The sequence below is a fragment of the Trichosurus vulpecula genome, chromosome 1, assembly GCF_011100635.1.
Source record: "Trichosurus vulpecula isolate mTriVul1 chromosome 1, mTriVul1.pri, whole genome shotgun sequence".
NCBI lineage: Eukaryota > Metazoa > Chordata > Mammalia > Diprotodontia > Phalangeridae > Trichosurus > Trichosurus vulpecula.
Window position 1 is genome coordinate 13,169,628 of NC_050573.1, and position 23,067 is coordinate 13,192,694.

The window sequence follows — 23,067 nt, forward strand, 5'->3', positions numbered from 1 at the left end:
TGCTGAGTGAGCAGTCCTGAGGTAGGAGAAGGAGCAGGTAACAAAGCAATGCTGACTGACCCTAATGAAAAGGAGGTTGGGGAGAGTCTGAGCCAGGTCAGCATCCTGGAGCCTTTGGGTGACACACTTCACTGGCCTTCTCTCGTTTCTGGCCTCCAAATGAAGGTGTCACCTAAATGATGGCTCTGATTCTCCAGCCTTGGGGACCTTAAGGTGTGCTTTTTCACTGTAGAAATCCAGGCTTTTCCAGGAGGGCTGACTACTGAATAGAATGAGTGTAATGGCAGCCAAGCCAATGCCGTCTGCAGCTGGGCCTGAACTGGGCTCCTCCTGCCCTCTGCCTGGACTCTCTGCCATAGCCCCTCTGTCTTGGAAAGAGCCTCTACTCAAGGCCTTGATGAGGATTTTCTGGGAAGTACAGAGGATGAGCTTAGAATTGGTCAGGAGTAAGGTGATGCCATGCCTGCGTCCTCTAGGTCAGCCCCCGTCTGGAGCATGCCCTGCTACATGATGTGAGCAGAACCCTGAACCCCACAGACAGGGCAGAGCAGCAGACATAGGCTGGTGGTCTGGGCCGTTCCCCAGCTTGCTGGCTTGGGGGGATCCCAAACTTACCTGGTTCCTGCACCATGAATTACTGACCTGCAGGCCTCAGACCATGTTACCAACCTTTATTGCTAGCGCTGCTCACTGGAGATGTAGACAGAGACATTTCATAGGGCTTGTTTCTTACCCACTACAAGTAACCAAGCATACGTATAGCAGCAAGGGGGCACACGTCCAGCTCTGTCTCTCCGTGGGCATGTGTCTGTCATCAAAGATTCCATAAACCAGGTGGGCGCTCTCCAAAGTCCCAGAAAATGCAGCCTGAGGAGGGCTTCCCCAGGGAGGCAGAGGGCCTCCAGGTGTTCCTGCTTGTAGAGGATGTTGAGTGGACTACAGCAGTCTCCAGAACAGTGCAGAGCCTCCTAGGATCCAGGATCATTAGGCAGCATGGCCTCACTAGCCAGGAAAGAGGAAGTGGTGACATGACTGAGCTGTCCAGTTCGTTAGTGTGTATGAGACCTACAGATTGACAGCTTGAGGACTGATTGGGGGCAGGTAGGCCAGATCACCTTTGGGAGGGTGACCAGCCTCCAGACTGCCACCTGAGATGAAGGCCAGTTCTTGTAACGCTCATATTCTCCCAGTGATGACGGAGGAGGCTGCAAAGTGTGTCAGAAGCCCGGCCTCCTAGTTTTAGAGGAAATGGGCTGAATGACCTGACCGAAGAAGCCAGAGAAAAATGGAGCTTGAGGCTGGCCCAGGGGGTGTATGTGATGAGGCTGCTCCATATTCTGCAGCTTCTCAGCCACTCCTTATTTGTAAATAAGATGCTCTATATGTCCAGAAAGGTTGGGCTGGTCAGCAAGAAAGGGGGAAGAATAGAGTCCTCCTGCTTTATCTCAAGACAACATGAGGAATGTCGCTCTTAAATTGAGGAGACCTCTGGGGTTGACCATGTGGGAGGGCCCAGCATGAGGAGCAGATGTGGTCAGATTGGAGTCGGCCTCAATTCAGACCATCCTGGAGAGTGCAGGGGGAGCCAGTGTGATGGGAGAGGGCTGGGAGCTCCTACCGGGTGAGGCGAGTGTGGAGGAAGGGGCGCCTCCAGTCTAGTCTAGAGGACAGCGGGAGAAGAGCCTGCAAGCATTTGGAGGAAGGATTAGGCGTGTTCTGCTTGGCCCCAGGAGCAGAGCCTCAGACGCTGTGCAGGGAGGGCTGGGCCTCAGTGCCCCATCTGACACTGGTTCTGTAGTCAGACTCTTGGTCACGTCTCTGTCTCCTGTGCTTGTGATGTGCGTCAGGGTGAATAAGGGGCAGGGGTCACATAATTAGAGGAGCCACTGAGGGACTGGAGGGCAAGAGGCTCAGCTCCATGACCTTGACACGTGTCATTGGGCATCCCTCTGGGCATGGTTCTCGTTTGCAAAATTGGAATATTCTTGCCTCACGTTTCTCCTCAGACTGTTGAGCTAATGTAAGGCAGGGTGTAGCAAGACTCCTTGAAGAGTCCCCCTTCTACAGAGTGTGGTTGGGGGTCTTGGGCCAGGGTCATAATAGAGTGTATTGCATCACTGCAGAGAACCTTCTGTTGAGTTCCATGGCAAATCCAGACCGTGACACTTCCCCTCCCATGAATCCGAAACTGTCCACGCTGCAGCGATCGACATCTTCCATCCCCTTGCCCCAGACCAGCCGCTTCACCAAAGAACAGGACTATCGGCCTAAGGCAGCAGGCAGAAAGACCCCCACGCTGGCCTCCCCAGTGCCTGGGGCGCCTTTCCTCCGTCCTGTCCACCAGGTCCCACTCGTCTCCCATGTTCCAATTGTCCGGCCTGCTCATCAGTTTCACCCAGGACTGGTCCAAAGGATGCTAGCCCAGGGGGTCCATCCTCAGCATCTTCCATCTCTGCTCCAAGCTGGTGAGTTTTCTCTTTTGTAGGGGGAGCCGGGCCCAGCTGTCTGGCTGTTATCCTAAGCATTGTTGGTGTCTGGACCTGGCCCGGAATGGTGACCGTCGCTAAGCCAGGCAGTGTGCCCTCCTTTTCCCCACCCACGGTGGCAGAAAGACTCCAGGGTAGGAGCATCCCGGCTTCACTGTTTTCTCCTTTCATTGGGACCAGGCCATTTCACCTGCTGGGCCTCAGTTTCCCCCCTGTAATGAGGGGCCAGACAAGTTGGCTTCTAGCCAAGGTCTCTCCAGATCCAAGATCCTTCTCTCTAGAGTCAGAGGACCTGAGTTTGAATTCTGTCCCCACGACCTGTGACCCTGGGCAAACCTGAACTTGTATTTGCTGATGTGTAAGATGAGACATTTGACCAGATAAAGGTTCCAGCACCAAAATTCAGGATGACTTAGTGGGCCTAAAGTGGATTTCTCCTGGCTACTAATCCCAAGACTTTGGACTGTCTCTGTAAGTCAGGCTTTTGGGACTTAGCCATCAAAAAGGTTTGGCGCATGACCCCTCCCAGTGTGCAACTATCATGTAGTGGTACTGAGAAATCACCAGAGTTACTCCTTAAGTTACCAAATGCTCGGTCTCTCCTTTTCTCTCACAGGCATGCTTCCTCCTGGGATGGACTTGTCTCATTTGCAGGGAATCTCCGGCCCTCTCCTAGGGCAGCCCTTTTACCCCCTCCCTGCGGCCAGTCACCCCCTCTTGACCCCTCGCTCAGGGACGCCTTTGCAGCTTGCAGTGATGCAGCAGCAGCTGCAGCGGTCAGGTAAGCATAGGAAAACAGCCCATGACTGGGTGTGGGGGTCAGCGTCCAGGAGGCTGGGTGCTGGCGGGCACACGGGGGGCCCAGCCTCGGGAGCACCGATTGATTGTGGTTTGCAGTGGGGTGCTCCCAGGTCAGCACAGCCAGACATCCAGCTGTATGCGGGCTTCTCTCTTGCTCTTGGTGCCCAATGCCCTCCAGTGACAGGATGGCTGGCCAGGTGGTACCAGGCATTTAAGGGGAGGTCTGTTAACGTAGATGGACCTTAGCTGCTTCCTGGCTGGGAATCCCTTCCGCCACATCCTGAGCACAAATCCCTCGGAGCTCCCAGGGTGGGCAGGCCTCATTTTAGGGAATTCTTGGTTGGTGGGGCCCATGTTCTTTCCCCCATCACTCCTGTGTGAGGAGGATGCCCTTCCCGCCTCCATCAGATGTGGCCTGGTCTGGTTCTCGTCCTTGCAGAGGGGTCATCAGGTTTGCCACAGACCTTCCTTTCAGGGGATCCTTGTGTGGCCTCATGGTTGGCCCCCACCAGACCTACTTGGGGACTCGAGCTCAGGGTCAGTCTGGCCTTTCTGTCTCCATTGCTAAGCTTGGTGCCTCTTGCTCACTGCTTAGCCATGCTGGGCCAAGGCAGCCAGCAGTCCTGATGTCCGGCTGCCCCAATACTGAGTCTTTGTGGTTGCCGAGGGCACTGCTGAATGTTGGAGTGGGGTCCCCCATAAATGAGGAGTGACCACGTCTAGACTTGGCTCAGCTCCAACCCCACTTAGTGGACAGCTCTGGGCAGGTTATGTCCCAGATTCTCACTGGGTTTGTCAGTCCATTTCAGATGTGCCAGGTGTTTAGAGACCCCCGTGGTGAATCTGTCATGTTTTAATGAGGGGTCCGCACCCTGCAGGGTGCATGCCTCCAAATTTAGCCCCAATCTTGATGCTGTCCCTCGATTGAGGCAGTCCCGGCTGCTGTATAGACCTCTCTGTGCATTCACAGCTGTTTTTGTCTCTGCAGTCCTCCATCCCCCAGGCTCTGGCTCGCAGGGAACAGCCATTGGTGTTCAGGCGCCCCCCCAGAACCTGTCGGGCCGGCCGGGCCTGCCCCACATTCCCCCGCAACTGGAGCACCGCCCCAGCCAGAGGAGCACCTCCCCCGTGGGCCTGGCCAAGTGGTTCGGCTCAGACGTGCTGCAGCAGCCCCTGCCCTCGATGCCTTCCAAAGTCATCAGCGTGGATGAGCTGGAGTACAGGCAGTGAAGCTGGGCCTGGTGAGGGGCAGCGGGCACCACGGATGCCTGGGCTCCTGTCCGGGGCTCCAGGCAGCACTGGCTGTTTCCCAGCCTGTTGGGGCACGCTCTGCCCCGCTTTCCGAGAACCTTTGGCGAGCCAGCATGGTCGGGGAGCGGAGCCTCTGGCGAGCTGTAGCTGGACGGCCCGGCCTGGCCTCTGGCCTGCTGAGCCCTCTTGTCTTCGTTTTTGGTGTTTTGGTTTTTTTTTTTTGTTTGTTTTTTTTGTAAGATATGTGAATGAAGTGCAGGTGGCCTCCCCGGGAGGCAGCGCCTAAGGGTTTCTTCTGCAGAATAAATGTATAGACCCTCGTGTACAGACTTGTGTATAAACCCCTTTTGTACATACCCACGGGATGGCTTTTTTGGAACTTGAGCTGTACATAAAAGTAGCTGGACTTCCTCCATTAAGCTTTACTTATGTCTACACTTCGGAATTTTTCATTTATTGTACATCCGGGACTTTTTCTTTTCCTTTTTTTTGTTTGTTTGATTAAAGTTGCATATGCCAAGTGTGTGAGTGGAATGAATGAAGCTGCCCTGCCTCCTCCTCCCCCCCTACCCCACTCTTCCTCAGACTCCCAGTCACTTCAAAGAGTGACTGAGAGAGAAGAGGAGCCGATTACGTCAGTCTTAAGCCCACCCCACCCCCTGAAGCCTCTTCACTGGAGGTCAGCCAAGAATGGAGCCGAGCCTGGCATTGAGGGCTGGGGGTGGTCTTTGGAGGGTCACTTTGTGATGAGTGGCTGTCCTTGCCTCCTCTCTCTCTGCCTGTCCTGGCCCTCCCCCGGCGCAGAGTCATGGTAGATGGCTAGCTGGGGCACGTACCTGGAAGCAGTTCCGGTGCCCCAAGAATCCCTTGATGGGACAAACCCTGGCATAAGCTGCTGTGACTTGAGCTGTTTCTCTCATCTCCCGATGGCCCGTGGGGAATGGTGGGCGTTGCTAGCCCTGCTCTTGCAGAAGGTGCCCCAGCCCCTTTTTAGTATTAAAAAGAAAACAAGCTAGTGCCGTAGAATAACGTGCCACTGACCCCTGTGTGCTGTGCAGTCTCCAAGCTCGTGTGTGTAAGACTGTTTTCCTTTCCTCATTGTCTGTAAATAAAGTCAGTTCTACCAGCCTCCGGTGTCTGGTGCTCATCAGAATAGATGGTGAGGGGCTGCTTCTGGGGGGCATAACCCCTCCTTTTGTTGCTTCTCTCTTATGCCAACAATGGAGCCCCCACCCCCCCACGTCCTCAGAATGTGGAGGAGTCATCATCTGTTGGGTGACTGTTGTGCTTGTGCGTTCACGGCCAAGGGTCGTCTGCATGCCCCAAACCAGAAGGGCCTAAGCCAGCTTCTGAGCAGCCAGGGCAGACGGGAGGCCACCCCTTAGTACCAAGACCCGCTGAGGGCCTGATCTCAGCCATAAGAATACATTGGTGGTGGGGTTGTTGAGGGGTGCCTGAGCTTTGTAAAAAGGATTTTTGGAAGAGGAGAGTGGGAAGCTTGCCCAGCTGCCCAAGACAAGCTGTAGAAGGCGGCCGAGGTGGGGGGCAGAGGTTCCTTGGGGGGAGCGGAGTGGGGGGGGAGGTTATCGACGGCCCCTGAGTTCCAAGGATCGTGTTCAAACACAGACTCTGTGTTACATGGTGGGAATTGAGCCCAAGGATGTAGGGGTGGCAGGGTGAGCGGTGGGAGCCAAGGGGAAGGGGCTGAAGAAGCCACCAGGGTCAGGCCTAGCACCTTAGAAGAGGCTGAGGTGAGGACGGTGCAGTGATTGCTCCAGCCGTGATCCGTAGGTCATGAATGGAAGGGACTGGTTTGGAATCTCGAGGCTTAAATGCATTTCCCGCTACCCTTGTGGCGATGATGAACAGCAGCCTGAATGGAGGCCCTGGCAGCCACTTCGGGCTAGTCTGCATTGGTGGAAGGAGTGTCCTCACAGGGAGGCTTCCACAGGGTGAAATGACAGGCAGCCCCTGAGCTGGGGATGGTAGCAGAAGGCGAGTCAAGCTGGGTGTCCCATCAAACCCACGTCGTCCTCAGTGGCTCCTCTCATGTGTCTCTAGTGGAGGGCCCCAGGTCTCTGTATTATACAGCGTGGTCCCGAGCCGGGTGATGTCTCAACAATGCCCTGGAAGACCGCTGAGGGAGCAAAGCTGGGAGGAATCGCCAAGTGGATGACAAAGGAGTCAAAAAGGTCGCGAGGGACCTAGGACTTCGGGCCAAACGCAAGTTACATTTTTTTTAAAAAACCAGCTGCGCAGGTGGAGGAAGGTGGGGGTGAGGCAGAGGGAGCGGGGTGCCAACACTTCACAGGGGCCTGGTTCCCACTCTTGGAGCCTTGGTTCTGCCCTGGTTAGGCCACATTTGATAGATTCTGTTGAGCCAGTCAGCGTTTTTATTAAGCGCCTACTATGTGCCAGGCTGTGCTAAGCGCCGGAGAAGCAAAAAGAGGCAAAACAGTCCGTGCCCTCAAGGAGCTTACAGTTTAGTGGGGGGAGGGACGACAAAATTGTTCACAAATTAGTTACAGGATAGGCAGGAAATAGGGTGCCAGTGTCGGAAAGGCTTCCTGCAGAAGGCAGGACTTTAGCTAGGCCTTGAAGGAAGCCAGGGAGGTCAGTGGGCAGCGGAGGAGGGGCGAGAGCATTGAGGCAGGGGAATCAGGCAGGAGGAGGGTGCGGGCCCTGGATCAGAGAGGGTGGGGTGGGGAGTAGGTGTGAGAAGACAGGAAAGGGAGTTAGGAAGGGCTTCGAAGGCCAGCCATGGGGAGTTGGTTGAGGAGGGGGCGACAGCGGTCAAGCCTGAGCTTGAAAGTTGCTGATCTGGAGTGGGGAGAGACTGAGGCAGCAGCTACGACGGTGGTCTGGGTGTGAGATGATGAGGGTCTGCACCAGCCTGGGGGTGGATTGGAGGGGCGGGGCACCAGCCTGGATAGGGGCAGGTGAGGAGGGGTGGGAGACGGTGGGGAGCCCAGGACGAGCCCTGGTTGGGAGCCTGGTGGATGGGGAGGAGGGCGGTGCCCTCCACAGTATTAGGGAAGGGGTGGGGAAGATGACGGGTTCTATTTTGGACACGTCTGCTGGGCATCCAATGTGAGATGTCTGGAAGGAAGTTAGTTGTTCAGTGAATAGCTGATACCCAGCACTTTTTGGATCTACAAAATACAAGCCCTTCATCTGAGACTCTCAGCCTTGTGAGGAAAGCACTAGAGGGTCCCAGAGAAATGAAGTGACGTATCCGCAGTCACATAGTGCAAGAGGGAGGATTTGAACCCAGACCTTCCTGATTGTCAGAGCAGCGTCGTAACCGATACCTGCCTTTGCTCAGGAAGGTGATAGGCATGCAAGGACAAAGACAGCCTCTGCCTCCCAGGAGCTCAGTCTAACGAGGGAGAGAGACAACATGCAAACATCTGTGGACGGGGAAGCGAGGTGGCACAGTGAGTACAGCACTGGCCCTGGAGTCAGGAGGACCTGAGTTCAAATCCAGCCTCAGACACTTGACACACTAGCTGTGTGCCCTGCCTTCCCCCTGCAAAAAAAAAAAATAATTATGGAGAAACAAGCTATAGATGGGATAAAGAGTCGACAGGGGGAAGGCACCAGAATTAAGAGGGCTTGGGGAAGGCTTCCTGGACAAGGTGGGGTTTTAGCTAGAACATGAAGGAAGCCAGGAGGGAGAGCATTCCACACATGCAGATATAAAGATGCTTAAAACCGGGCATACTTCAAGTTATAGCGGGTAGAGTGCTGGGCCTGGAGTCAGGAAGACCAGAGTTCAAATCCAGCCTCAGATGCTGACTAGCTGGGTGACTCTGGGCAAGTCACTTCACCCTGTTTGCCTCAGTTTCCTCATCTGTAAAATGAGCTGGAGAAAGAAATGGCAAACCACTCCAGTGTCTCTGCCAAGAAAACCTGGTGGACAAAGCCCGTGGAATCATGTCGAGCTGGACATGACTGAGCTACCACAATAACATAATCTAGAGAGCGTCCACCACGTCGAAGGGTCTTGAGTTCTTATTGGCGGATGCATTCCTTCATACTTGTGAGAATCGGCTGAAAGAGACCATTTTATCCTGTCCCCTTGGCTGGTTTCCCGGCCTAGATTGCCAGCAGGGAGAGGAGAGAAATGCCGTTCCATCAAATCCTCCTGAAGATCTCCTTGCCTGGGCCACCTGAGGTCCTGAGAAGAGTCTGATCTGAGGCCAAGCCCCTCGGAACGCTGATGAGCTGCCTCCCTGAAGCGATTCCTTAGTGACTAACAAACACATCCAGTCCCTGTCCCCATCTAGATGATTCTGTCCTTCACATCTACCCATTCACGTTCCCCTCCAAGCCATCCCTTCCAAACGTCCCGCTCGAACGTTCCAATGGCTTTCACTGTGCTCTCTGAAATGCCTGTTCCGTAGGGAACAAATATTCACCTTCTGTCCTTTTTCTCCCCATTGCTTCCATCTTCTGGTTCCCTCCTGATGACACAACCTCCTTGGCTGCCCTTCTCAGCACTGGCTCCACTCGCCAGGACCCTTCCCCACCTGATCAAGGTGGGGCAGTTGAAATACTCTCTTCTTCCCACACCCACACCCAGGCTTTCTCTCTACTTCCATCACCCAGTTACCTCTCTTCCTTTGAGGTTCACTCAACCCCTATCTACCATCCAATCAAAATCCTAGGGGTTGTTGCCCACCCCCCTCTAGGACCCTTCCCATCTTTCTTTAATGAGTTCAGAGGCTGGCTCCTAGTCTTTCTCTCCTTCCCAACTCCTGCTGCCATAGTAGGGGACTTCAATGTCCCTCAGACATGCTACCCTCCCAGCTTCTCTCCTTGCTCATTTTCTGTGACCTCCCTCAGAGCCACGAACAGAGATGGTGACTTGCCCAGGGTCACCCAGCTAGTAAGTGTCTGAGGATGGATTAGAACTCAGGAAGATGAGTCTCCCTGACTCCAGGCTGTGCACTATGGTGCCACCTAGCTGCCGGGCAAATAAAAATGGGGACTCCAGAGGTACACAAAGATTCCCTCAGGCTACAAACAGACTTAGAAAACCACACTTTTGTTGAAAACTATCTTTATGTGTAATGGAAAAAATAAAATACTATTATATGGGAATAAAATTTTTTAAAAAATATAAGCACCTCAAAAAAAAGAAAACTACATATTAATATAAGTTATATTCTATTGTATTTTAATTGTGTTAAATAGTTCCCAATTACATTTTAATCTGGTTTGGCTGCACTTGGGAGGGTCATTACTTTACATTCTCTTTGTCTCTTGAGTCCTTTGCCTTTCAGATCCTGCTGTACCTTGGCCTTGGATCACCCCATGCCTCCTGCCTTTGCTCTTACACGTGCGCTGCCGAACAAAGGTGGAGAAAATGATAAACCTTGCTGATTGTGTCTGTACAAATTTGTTACATAACCTTAACTGAGCCCTCACTGCTGTAAGGCAATGCTTTCACAGCTCACTGATTAACTGGCTATCCCCCTTGTCACAGTGACCTTCCCCAATCCTTTTGATCTTCCTCAGAGGCCCCCATTCCTCCCCTTCCCACCAACCTTTTAGCTGAGAATTTTGCCTCATATTTCTTTTTATTTTGAACTTAAATACAAAAAGACCCAAAAAAAGAGCATTTCCATGTACACAGCACAACATAAAAAGGGGATTCAATATAAAACCATGAGTTTCCATTTCACATGGTTTAGTGTTTTTTCAAACCATGTATTAAATACTACGCATCATTTCCAAAGCTACCCTGCTTTTTGGTTTTTCCTTCTAAGTTTTCTTTTGTTCTCTGCCGAGCACTTTTTATTTTTTTTCTCCCTCCCTCCCCATTCACCCTAGAGAATACTACCATTAGACATAAATATGTGTATGTATGTATATGTAGAATCCTATATATGATCATACATCACACATGATACATGTAAGTGCATTATATTATAGAGTATATCATATGTACATTGTGCAGATACAATTATAGATAATGGATATAAGCATATATACGTTATATAATACATAATAAAATATATACTATGCGTATACATATACACACATTATATATATATAATTTTTCTATTTGCCAGTTCTTTCTCTGAACAACAAGAAATCACAACTTCACAAGACTTATGGGGAATAAACACACCTGTGGACCCAAGAGTTCAGGATCCGTATAGAAGTTTGCATATTCATGACAGTACCACAAAGGAAGGAGGAAGAAACAAAAATCTCCACCTAAAGGGGCGTGGTGTCAGTAAAGATGGGAAAAGGACAAAACCCCTCCCAAAGGAGAGGGGCCAGGGGATGGCAAAAGCCACATTCTTTCCCCCTGGGAACTGCTAGACCATGGAGATAGGATGGTCTGCTTATCTACAGGGTGGCAGTTTCTCGGCCTAGCCCAGACTGACTGGTGCCTGTCTTGACTCCCAAGGACATACAGGGAGATGAGATGCAAACAGCACATTATGTCAGCTCGGGTAGGGGCTGGGGGGCTTCCTCCTCGACACATTCAGAGCCTCCTGTGTACTCTGGGTCCAGTGTTTCTGGAAAATATGGCAACCCCAAAAGATGAGTCCAGGGGACGTCTTAACATTCCTTGACAATGGCATCTTTCTTCATGGGTCCCTTGAAGTGGATTTGAGTCCCTGAAATACTGAAAATGACTGAGTCATTCAAAACTGTTTTGCAACAATATTGCTGTCACAGTGTTCCCTTGGTTCCGTTCATTTTCCTTCTTCATCATTTCCTGCAAGTCTTTCCATGTTTTTCTAAAAGCAATTGGCTCACCATTTCTTATAGCGCAGTAGTATTCCATCATGATCACATACCACGACTCGTTTGGCCGTTACCCACTTGATGGGCATCCCCTCAATTTCCAGTTCTTTGCCACCACAAAGATTGCTGCTATAAATATTTTAGAATGTATAGGTTCTATGACTAATGTGGAAATATGTTTAATATGATTGCACATGTACAGCCTATATCAGGTTGCATGCCATCTTGGGGAGTGGGGAGGAGAAGCAGGGGGAGAAAATTTAGAACTCAAAATCGTAAAAGTGAATGTTGAAAACCAAAAATAAATAAATAAAATTTTTAAAAAGAATATAGAGTTTCTTTTCCTTTTTTCCTGGTCACCTTGGGAAGCAGACCTGATAGTGGTATAGCTGGGCCAAAGGGTATACACAGTTTTAGAACTCTTTGGGCATAATTCCAGATTGGATCAGTTCACAGTTCCACTAACACCAATTAGTGTCCCAATTTTGCCACATCCCCTCCAACTTTGTCACTTTTCCCTTCTATAATTTTAGCCAGTCTGATAGGTGTGAGATGATAACTCGAAGTTGTTTTAATTTGCTTTTTTCTAATTAATAGTGACAGTGCATTTTTTCTCATGACTATATATAGTTTTAATTTCTTCATTTAAAAACTGTCTTTCCACATCCTTTGACCATTTATCAGTTGGGGAATGACTCATAATCTTATAAATTTGACAAAGTTCCTTATGTATTTGAGATACGAGAACTTTGAGAAGCTGTCTATAAAATTTTTTCTATCAATTTTCTATTTTCCTTCTAATCTTGGCTACATTGGTTTTATTTGTACAATCCCTTTTTAGTTTAATGTAAGAGAAATTGTCCATTTTATACCTTACAATGCTCTCTATCTAATGTTTATTGATAAATTATTCTCCTATAAACATATCTGATTGATAATATATTACATTTTCTTCTAATTTTCTAACAATATCTCCCCTTTATATCTAGGTCATGTATCCATTTTGACTTTATCTCGGTAAATGGTATAAGATATTGGTCTGTGCCCAATTTCTGCCAGACTGCTTTCCATCTTTCCCAATAATTTTTTTTACCAAATGATGAATTCTTATCCCTAAAGCTTGCATCTTTACATTTGTCAAACACAAGGTTACTATAATAATTTGCTACTGTGTATTATATGTCTACTCTATCTTTCTATTTCTTAGCCAATGTCAGATAGTTTTGATAATTACTATCTTATAGTATAGTTTAAGATCTGGTACTATTAAATTTCTTTCCTTTATTTTTTTTTCATTAATTTCTTTTATATTCTTGATTTTTTGTTTTTCCCAATGAATTTTGTTATTCGTTTTTTTTCTAGCTCAGTAAAATTTTCTTTTGGTAATTTAATTGGGATGGTATTGACTAAATAGATTAGGTAAAATTGTCTTTTTTCTTATGTTGGCTCTGCCTACCAATGCACAATTACTATTTCTCCAATTATTTAAATCTGGCTTTATGTGTATAAAAAAGTATTTTATAATTATGTTCATGTAGTTCCTGGGTTTGTTTTGTAAGGTATGCCCCCAGATATTTTATACTGTCTACAGCTATTTTAGATAGGTTATCTCTTACTATCCTTGCAGGATTTTTTTTTATATATATAGAAGTGCTAATTATTTATGTCAGTTTATTTTATATCCTGCAACTTTGCTAAAATTATTATTTCCACTAATTTAGTTGAATCTTTAGGATTTTCCAAGAATATCATCATATCATGTATGAAAAGAGATAGTTTTATTAGCTCATTGCCCATTCTGATTCCTTCAATTTCTTTTTCTTCTCATTGCTATTTGCTAGCATTTCTAAAAGAATATTGAATAATATTGGTAACAATGGGCATCTTTGTTTTATTCCTGATCTTATTGGGAAGGCTTCCAGCTTACCACCATTGCAAATAATGCTTGCTGAGAGTTTTAGGTAGACTCTTCTTATCATTTTAAGGAAAAATCCCTTTATAACTGTTGTTTCAAGTGTTTTTAATAGGATTGAGTGTTGCATTATGTCAAAAGCTTTTTCTGTATCTATTGATATAATACTATGATATTTGTTACTTTTATTATTGATATAATATAATCAAGTATGTTAGTAGTTTTCCTTATGCTAAACCATCCCTGCATTCCTGATGTAAATCTCACTAGTTCACAATGTATAATCTTTGTAGTACATTGTAGTTTCCTAGCTAGTATTTTATTTAGGACTTTTACATCCATATTCATTAATAAAATTGGTTTCTAATTTTATTTCTCTGTTTTTGTTCTTCCTAGTTTAAATATCGGTACTGTACTTGTTTCATAAAAGGAATGTGGTAGCACTCCTTCTCTACCTATTATTTTGTATAATTTATTTAATATTGGAATTAGTTGATCTTTAAATGCTTGGGAGAATTCACTTGTAAAATCATCTGGTCCTGATGCTTTTTCTCTTAGGAAGCTCATTTATGGACTGTTCTATTTCTTTTTCTAATATAGTTTCATTTAGACATTCTATTTCCTCTTCTGTTAATCTAGGTAGTTTATATTTTGTAAATATTCTTCCATATTACTTAAATTGTCAAGTTTATTGGCCTATGATTTGGGCAAAATAAGTCCTTATGATTGCTTTGATTTCATCTTCATTAGTGGTATGTTCACTTTTTTTTTCATTTTTAATACTAGTGATTTGGTTTTCTTCTTTTTTATTGTATTAACCATGGTTTATCTATTTCATTGTCTTTTTTTCATAAAACCAACATCTAGTTTTATTTATTAATTCAATGGTTTTCTTACACTCAATTTTATTAATCTCACCTTTAATTTTTAAGATTTATAATTTGATGTTTAATTCAGAATTTTTAATTTGTTCTTTTACTAGTTTTTTTAATTGCATACCCAATTCATTGGTCAGCTCTTTCTCTATTTTATTGATGTAAACATTTAGTGATATACATTTTCCTCTGATTATGGCTTTTGCTACATCCCATAGGTTTTGATATGTTGTCTCATCATTGTCATTCTCTTTAGTAAAATTATTGTTTCTATGATTTATTCTTTAGCCTGTTCATTCTTTAAATTTAGGTTGTTTAGTCTCCAATTAATTTTTAATCTATGTTTCCATGGTCCTTTACCAAATATAATTTTTATTGCAATTTGATCTGGAAACGATGCATTTAATATGTCTGCTTTCCTGCATTTAATTATAAAGATTTTATGCTCTAATATATGGTCAATTTTTGTGAAGGTGCCATGTACCACTGAGAAAAGGTATATTCCTTTCTATTCCCATTCACTTCTCTCCAGATAGCTATCATATCTAACTTATCTAAGATTCTATCCACCTCCATAACTTCTTATTTATTTATTGGTTAGATTTATCTAATTCTGAGAGAGGAGCATTCGAGTACCCCACGAGTATAGTATTACTATCTATTTCCACCTGCAAATCATTTAACTTTTCCTTTAAAAATTTAGATGCCATGGCATTTGATGTATATAGGTTTAGTATTGATATTGCTTCATTGTCTATGGTACCTTTTATCATAATGTAGTTTATCTCTTTTAATTTTAATATTTTAGCTTTAAGTTGGTCTGAGATTATGATTGCTACTCCTGGTTTGTTTGTTTTTTTAACCTCTGTTGAAGCTTAATGAATTCTACTTCAGTTTTTATTTTAACTCTGTGAGTATCTCTCATTTCAAAATGTGTTTCTTGTAAACAACATAATTGTTGGATTCTGATTTTTAATCCATTCTGCTTTTTATGGGTGAGTTCATCCCATTCACATTCAAAGTTATAATTACTAATTGTGTATGTCCCTCCATCCCATTTTTCTTCTCTATCATCCTTCTCACTCTCTCCTTTCACCCTATCCCTCTTCACTAATCTGCTTTACTTCTAACTACTACCTCCCTAATATGCACCCTTTTAAAGAATCCTTCCCTTATCCTCTCCCCTTACCCTCCTATTTCTTAATCTATAAACCCTTCTAAAACTCCTTCCCTTATCCTATCACCCTCTTATTTATAAATTTAGAAGATTTGTATACCCTTCTAGATATATATATACCTGCTTCCACTATAATAGTTCTTCCATTCACATCTGTTATGTGAGATAATTGCTCCATTTTAGCTCTTCGTACCCAATGCTATTTTTTAGAATCATCTCATCATACTCAACTCAACCCCAAGCCTTCTATCTATGTATGCTCTTTCAAACTATCCAAGTAATGATAACATTCTTAAGAATACAAATAACATTTTCCCAAACCTAATTGGATCCCTTATGATTGATTTTTAATATTTACCTTATGTTTCTCCTGGATCTTATATGTCAAATTTTTCCATAGAGTTCTAGAGTTTTTGTCACAAATACATGAAAGTCTTTCAATTCATTAAATATCTGTTTATTTTTTTTCATTCAAGATTATACTCAGCTTTGCTGGGTAAGTTATTCTTGGTTGCAAACCCAGTATCTTTGCTCTTAGAAATATAATGTCCCAAGCCTTTTGGTCTTTTAATGTAGAAGCTGCTAGACCTTGTATTATCCTGACTGCAGGATCATATAAACATAAATCATAACTTTCAGGTAGTGGAACAATTCTTACATTATCTCTCCTCAATCTGTTCTCTAAATCAGTTGTTTTTCTAGTGAGAAGTTTCACATTCTCTTCTATTTTTTCATTCTTTTGATTTTGTTTTATTATTTCTTGGTGTCTTATAATATCATTAGTTTTTCTTTGCCCAATTCTAGTTTTTATGGAGTTATTTTCTTCCTTAAGTTTTTGGATCTCTTTTTCCAATTGGTTGACCTTCTTTTCATAATTTTCTTGATTTTCTTGGATTGCTCTTGTGGTTTTTTTTTTTTCCTAATTTTTCCTCAACCTTTCTTATTTGATTTTAAAAGTCCTTTTAAAGCTCTTCCAAGAGCTCTTTTTAGGCTTGAGACCATTGGACATTTTTCTTTGAAGTAGGAGTGGCTTTTTTAAACTTCACAATCTTCACCTAAGTATGAACCCAGATCTTTTCTGTCTCCATAGTAGCTATCTGTGGTTGGGCTCCTTCATTTATTCATTACTTCATTCATTCATTTATTTATTAGTGGCTTATTATTATGGTCAGTTTCTAGTCCCAAGGTGTGGGAGATGATGCCTCAGGCTTCAGGTTTTTTGTACTGTTGTTTGCTATGCACAGTCTAGAGTGCTGACCTTGGGCATTCTTCTCTACACTGGAGCCAGGGCTTAGGGCTCCTCAAATGCTCTTGCTCCCTGAAGTCCCTCCTGTGGCTACAAACTTCAGCTCACTCCTCTGCCCTGGAACCAAAACCAGGGCAAGTGCAAGTGCCCACAGCCATCAGGGTCCCTGCCCTTCCACTCTCACACTCACTGGGCATGTATTCACTCCTCCTCACACGCAGCTGCAGCCTGGGACTGCATCTGGTCAGCACAGCTGGGCCTGACGTCCAGAGACAGCAGAGGGTCCTTCAATCCTCCCCTGCTCAGCTGTGTGACCCCACACTACCTATGAGGTGAAAGTTCCTGAAGCTGAGGTTGCCCCCAACCCAGCTGCCCCTGGCGCTTGTTGTTTGTTGATTCAGTGGAGTCTGCCGGGAGGTCTTTGCACTTCAGTCAGGCCAAACCTCTGCCCTTGAAGGTCGGGTCTTTCCTGAGGGCCTCTCAAGTAGTCTTAGAAGGACAACAGCTTTGCCCTAACTTTTGTTTGTTTCTGCTACTTCATGTTCACTTTTTGGTTCTGTTTTGTTTGTGGAGGAAGTTTGGAGAGCCTGTATTTCCTGTCTTATCCTTTCTACTTCATATTTCACTGAAAAAAAAAATGAGGTAATTCATTCTCCTCTCTTCCTCGTCTCACATCACTCAGGTGCCTTCCCCTACCACCTCCTGTCTCCCACGAAAAGGCAGCCCTTCTCATCGCCAGGGAAGCCCTTCTACCTGCACAAGTGATACAATTCCATCCCATCTTCTCCATCCCTCTCCTTTGTCTTCAACTTTCACTGTCTACTGGTTTGTTTTTCTACTGCCAGCACACATGCCCATGTCTTTCCCATCCTCAGAACCCCTCATTTGATCCTTCTGGCCCTGCCGGCCACTGTGCCAGATCTCTCCTCCCTTTGGTGGCTAAATTCCTTGAGAAGGCTGTCTGCAATGGGGGCCTCCACTCCCTTTCCTCGCACGCTCTTCTTAGAAACTCTCTATAGTTTGGCTCCTGATCAGATCCAACTGAAATTGCTCTCCCAAAGTTAGTGATGGTCTCTTCATTGACAAACCTGCTATCCTTTCCTCATTCCTCATCCTTCTTGACCTCTCTGCAGCCTTGGACACTGTTGGTCACCCTCTCCTCCTGAAGCCTCTCTTCTCTCTAGGTTTTCAGGACACCATTTCTTCTGGTTCTCCTCCTTCCTCTCTGATCTCCCCTCCTCTGTCTCCTTTGTTGGATCACAGGTATCCCTCAGGGTTCTCTCCTGGCCCCTCTTCTTTTCTCCATCTAGACTCTTTCCCTTGGTGACCTCATCAGATCTTATGGATTTAATTACTATCTATATGCTGATGATTCTCAGATCGTCTTATCCAGCCCTAACCTCTCTCCTAACTGCCTGTCTTATAACTCCCACTGACATCTTAAATGTAATGTCCCATAGACATCTTAAACTCAATATGTCGAACACTGAACTCTTTATTTCCACCCTTGAAAATCTTCCACTGCTCCTAACATTGCTATCACTGTCAAAGGTACAACAAATTGGGAGATTGAAGCCAAGGTGGTTGAGAAAAGGCAGGGACTCACCTGGGCTTTCCCAAATTCCCCTCCAAACAACTTTAAAATAATACCTCAAGACAAATTCTACATGATTTAGATATAAAGGCTGATACTGTAAGCAATCTGGGAGAGCAAGGAATAGTTTAGATTTATGGAGAACGGAAGAATTTATGACCAAACAAGAGACAGAGAATATTATGAAATGCAAAATGGGCAATTTTGATTACATTAATTGAAAAGTTTTTGTACAAACAAAGCCAATGCAACCAAGATTAGGAGGAAAGCAGAAAACTAGGAAAGAATTTTTAAAACTAGTGTCTCTGATAAAAGCCTCATTTCTAAAATATATAGAGAACCGAGTCAAATTTATAAGAATACAAATCATTCCCCAACTGGTATATAGTCAAAGGATATGAACAGGCGGTTTTTAGAGGAAGAAATTAAACTCTCTAAATCACTATTGATTAGAGAAATGCAAATCAAAACAAGTCTTAGGTACTATATCACACCTGTCAGATTACCTAACATGACAAAACAGGAAAATTATAAATACTGGAGAAGTGTCGGAAAATTGGAACATTAATTCATTGTTGGAGTTGTAAACTGATCTAACCATTTTGCAGAGCAATTTGGAACTACGCCCAAAGGGCTATAAAAATGTGCATATGCTTTGACCCAGCAATACCACTTCTTGGGCCGTATTCCAAAGAGATCATACAAATTGAAAAAGGACCCACATGTACAAAAATATTTATAGCAGCTCTTTTTGTGGTGACAAAGAATTGGAAATTAAGGGGATGCCCATCAATTGAGGAATGGCTGAATAAGTTGTGGTAAATGACTATAATGGAATACTACTGTTCCATAAGAAATGATTAGCAGGTACATTTCTGAAAAACCTGGAAAGACTTATATGAACTGATGCTGAGTGAGGGGAGTAGAACCATGAGAACATTGTATATAGTTACACCCACATCGTGCAATGACTAACTTTGATAGACTTGGCTCTTCTCAGCAATACAAGGATCTTAGACAACTCCAAAAGGCTCATGATGCAAAATATTTACCCACATCCAGAGAAAGAATTACAGAGTCTGAATGCAGATCGAAGCAGACAATTTGCTCTCTCTCTTTTTTGTTTTGTTTTTTCTTTCTCGTGGTTCATTCTATTGGTTATAATTCTTCTTTGCAACATGACTAATGTGAAAATACATTTAATGTGAATGTATATGTAGAGCCTATATTGAATTGTATGCCATCTTGGGGAGGGGGGAGGGAGAAAGGGAGGGAGGGGAAGAAAATTTGGAATTCAAAAGCTTGTGGAATTGAATGTTGTAAACTAAATATATATATTAAGAGGTAAAAAAAATCCCACCAAATTCTAGAGCAGCAGAACCCACAAAAGGATGTGCTGAAACAACTTCCCAGCCCAAGATAACTTAGGAGATTGGCAGGAAAGTTCTGGCACACTGGAGTAAGAATGGAGTGCAGTCCAGGGTGAGCTATGCCCCATCAAGACAGCAGCTGGCCTTGGGGGCAACCGAATCAGCAGCAGCAGTAGCTTCCATAGCTGTCAGCCTAAAGTGGTAAGGAGATCAGACCACTGGTCAGAAGGAGATTACAGGAGTCCTTTTGCTAGCACTGAGGCAAGACTCTGTTGCATTGCCCAAACTCAGATCTGGGTTACAGTTCTGGATCTCAGTCCTAGGGTGAGGAGGGGCACTAACACACCAGAGCTTGCAGCCACAGGGGAATAGGGGCCCTTGTCACAATTCCAGGGCAGAAAAGAGTGTTGTGGTCACTTACACACCAGAGCACAGGCCAGAAGCACAATGACCACAACTCACCTTAGATCATACCACCTTGGAAGAACTAAAAACTTCTAGGTCCCTAGAACTAGCTCTGAAAACATCAGCAAGAAAGGCCTGAAGCTTGAGACAGTGCCCTCTCCACTTGGCAGAAGAGCCCAATTTTTACATAAAGTTTAAAGAGAAAAAGGGTAGAAAAATGAGCAAACAACAATAAAAGAATCTGACCATAGAAAGTTATTATGGTGACAGAGATCAAAACACAAACTCAGAAGACAACAAAACTACTACATCCAAAGCCTCCAAGAAGAATGTGAATTGGTCTCAGCCTTCAAAAGAATTCCTGGAAGAGCTCAAAAGTAATATTTAAAATCAAATGAGAGAGGTAGAAGGAAAATTGTAGAAAAAAATAAGAGTGATGCAAGAAAACCATGAAAAAAGAATCAATAGCTTGGTAAAAGAGACACAAAAAATACTGAAGAAAATAAAACCTTAAGAAATAGAATAGGCCAAATGTTAAAAGAGGCACAAAAAATACACTGAAGAGAACTCCTTAAAAAGCAGAATTGGTCAAATGGAAAAGGAGGCACAAAAGCTCACTGAAGAAAATAATTCCATAAAAATTAGAATTGGGCAAGTGGAAGCTTGGAGGGCTTGGAATATGATATTCTGGAGGGCAAAAGGGCTAGGGTGACAATAAGAATCACCTACTCAGAAAAACTGAGTATATTCTGACAGGGAAAAAAATAGATTTTCAATGAAATAGAGGACTTTCAAGCACTCCTGATAAAAAAAGGCCACAGCTGAAGAGAAAATTTGACTTTCAAACAGAAGATTCAAGAGAAGCATAAAAAGGTAAACAGGAAAGAGAAATTATAAGGAATTCAATGAAGTCAAGCTATTTATATTTCTGCATGGGAAGATGATACTTGTAACTCCTAAGAACTTTATCATTATTAGAGCAGTTAGAAGAAGTTTACATAGGCAGATGACAGGTTGCATATGATGGGATGATACTAAAAAAATAAAATTAAGGGATGAGAGAAAAATGTGCTGGGGGAAGGTGGAAGGGAGATGTAGAATGGGGTAAATATCACATAAAAGAGGTGTGAAAGAGCTTTTACACTGGAGGAGAAGATGGGGAAGATGGGAAGAAGCACTCGAACCTTACTCTTTCTTATTCCAATAATGGCTCAAAGAGGAAATAACATACATGCTCAGTTGGGTATAGAAATCTATCTTACCCTGTAGGAGAGTAGAAGGGGAAGGCGATAAGAGAGGGAGGGGGGCTGATAGAAGAGGGGGCAGATTGGGGGAAGTGGTAGTCAAAAGCAAAACACTTTTGAGGATGGGCATGGTAAAAGGAGAGACAGTATAAGATAAACATGAGAAAAATAGGATGGAGGGAATAGCTAGTAATCATAACTGTGAAGACTTTTTGCAGAAATTTCTCTGATAAAGGCCTCATTTCTCAAATATATAGAGAAATGAGTCAAATTTATAAGAATATAAATCATCCTACGATTGACAAATGGTCAAAGGATATGAACAGGCAGTTTTCAGATGAAGTAATCAAAGCTATCTATAGTCATATGAAAAGTCCTCTAAATGGCTACTGGTTAGAGAAATGTAAATTAAAACAAGCCTGAGGTACCACCTTGTATCAGGAAGGCAATAATGTAGATGATGACTGTCAAAATGCCTATGTGGTTCTGTATCACAAAGTATACGAGACTCCACATAGAAGGTAGAAGTAAACCATTTATTCAGACACCGAGGACCATATTCCATAACCAAATGTTCAGCTCCCACAGCCAGTCAGTCCACTTCATCATAACAGCAAGGAACCCAAAACATTCAATATCACAACCTGGAGCATCTCCAACCCAAAACCTCTCCAACCTCCTGCTGGGGTCTCTGAAAGACAAACTCACAGTATAGCTAAGTGAGCCTGTTCAGTTCTAACAATCACAACAGCGGCCATGCGGCCATTAGTAGCCATAACATCTCTCTCTCTCTCTCACCATTTCCTTTTCCTGTCAGGAAGCTCTTCCCACCACATAGGTCTTAGGCTTCTTGTGATGTAAGCAGGTCACATGACTTATTAATGGGTGGGAAAGATCTTCAGATCCAAATTGCTACTACACACTTCTCTCTGCCATAAGGTTCTCCCCATTCCAGCCATTGATGTGTCAAAGGAACCTATCTTCCTGAAGCACAAGTCTGACTATATCATCCCCATATGGTGGCTCCCTATCACCTCCAGGATAAAACATAAAATCTTGTTTGACCTTAAAAGACAGCTCTTCATAGCTTCCCTCCACCCACTTCCTTTTCTAGTCTTCTTACATCTACACACACACACACACACACACACACACACACACACACAAAACCTCCTAGCTCTTCCTCCAACATGTCTCAGCTACAGGTGTCTTCTCTGGCCATCCCCCAAGCCTAGAATGCTCTCCTTCCTCATCCCCACTTCTAAGTTTCTCTGACTTCCTTCAAGCACCAGCTAACCCTAACCCTTAATTATTGAATGGCATTCCTTCAGACAAACTGAGACCTGGGAAAGACCTTAGCTTAAAAAGGCCAAGGTCTCCCACTGCATCAGGGCCATCTCCAGTCATCCTGATCAATAACTGTCTACTGGCCCCAGACGGCTCTGGAGGAGAGAGTGAGGCTGGTGACTTTGCACAGCCCTGCCTCACTTAAATCCAATTCACTTTTAAGTCATGACATCACTTCCTGGATGTCACGGTTTTCTTCCAGAATGAAGGACAAACAAAATTCTTCTACTTCTAATCCCTCTTAATTCTGGTGCCTTTCTTTTGTGGATTATCTCCTCCTTACCCTATATGTAACTTGTTTGTTTCATGTTATTTGCCCCATCAGACTCTGAGCTGATTGAGAGCCCTGACTGTTTTCTGCCTTTTTTTGACATCTCCCTAGCTTACATCGGTACCAGTCATATAGCTAATGACTAATAAATGTTCATTGTTAAGAAAGCCTCACGGCAGAGGCTTGGGGGCACAAGGCGGTGAACCTTCCAGTCTCTGCTTTGAGGTTCATAAAAATGGTGATTCCACCATGGGGGTGGGGGGCAGAGGTGAGATTTACTGGCATTCCAAAGCCTTGGGCTATTCGGGGGCCTGCATCTT

At 44.5% G+C, this 23,067-nt stretch overlaps 1 protein-coding gene across 1 annotated transcript in view; it reads left to right on the forward strand.

Annotated features, from left to right (window-relative positions):
• Positions 1-5,666, forward strand: part of EIF4ENIF1 (eukaryotic translation initiation factor 4E nuclear import factor 1) — a 46,884-nt gene extending 41,218 nt beyond the window's left edge. The window contains exons 17-19 of the mRNA XM_036740817.1: positions 2,124-2,465; positions 3,103-3,267; positions 4,276-5,666. Coding sequence (XP_036596712.1) covers positions 2,124-2,465; positions 3,103-3,267; positions 4,276-4,517 — 749 coding nt within the window. The 3' untranslated portion in view covers positions 4,518-5,666. The remainder of the gene's footprint in view (positions 1-2,123; positions 2,466-3,102; positions 3,268-4,275) is intronic.
• The last annotated feature ends 17,401 nt before the right edge of the window (positions 5,667-23,067 follow it).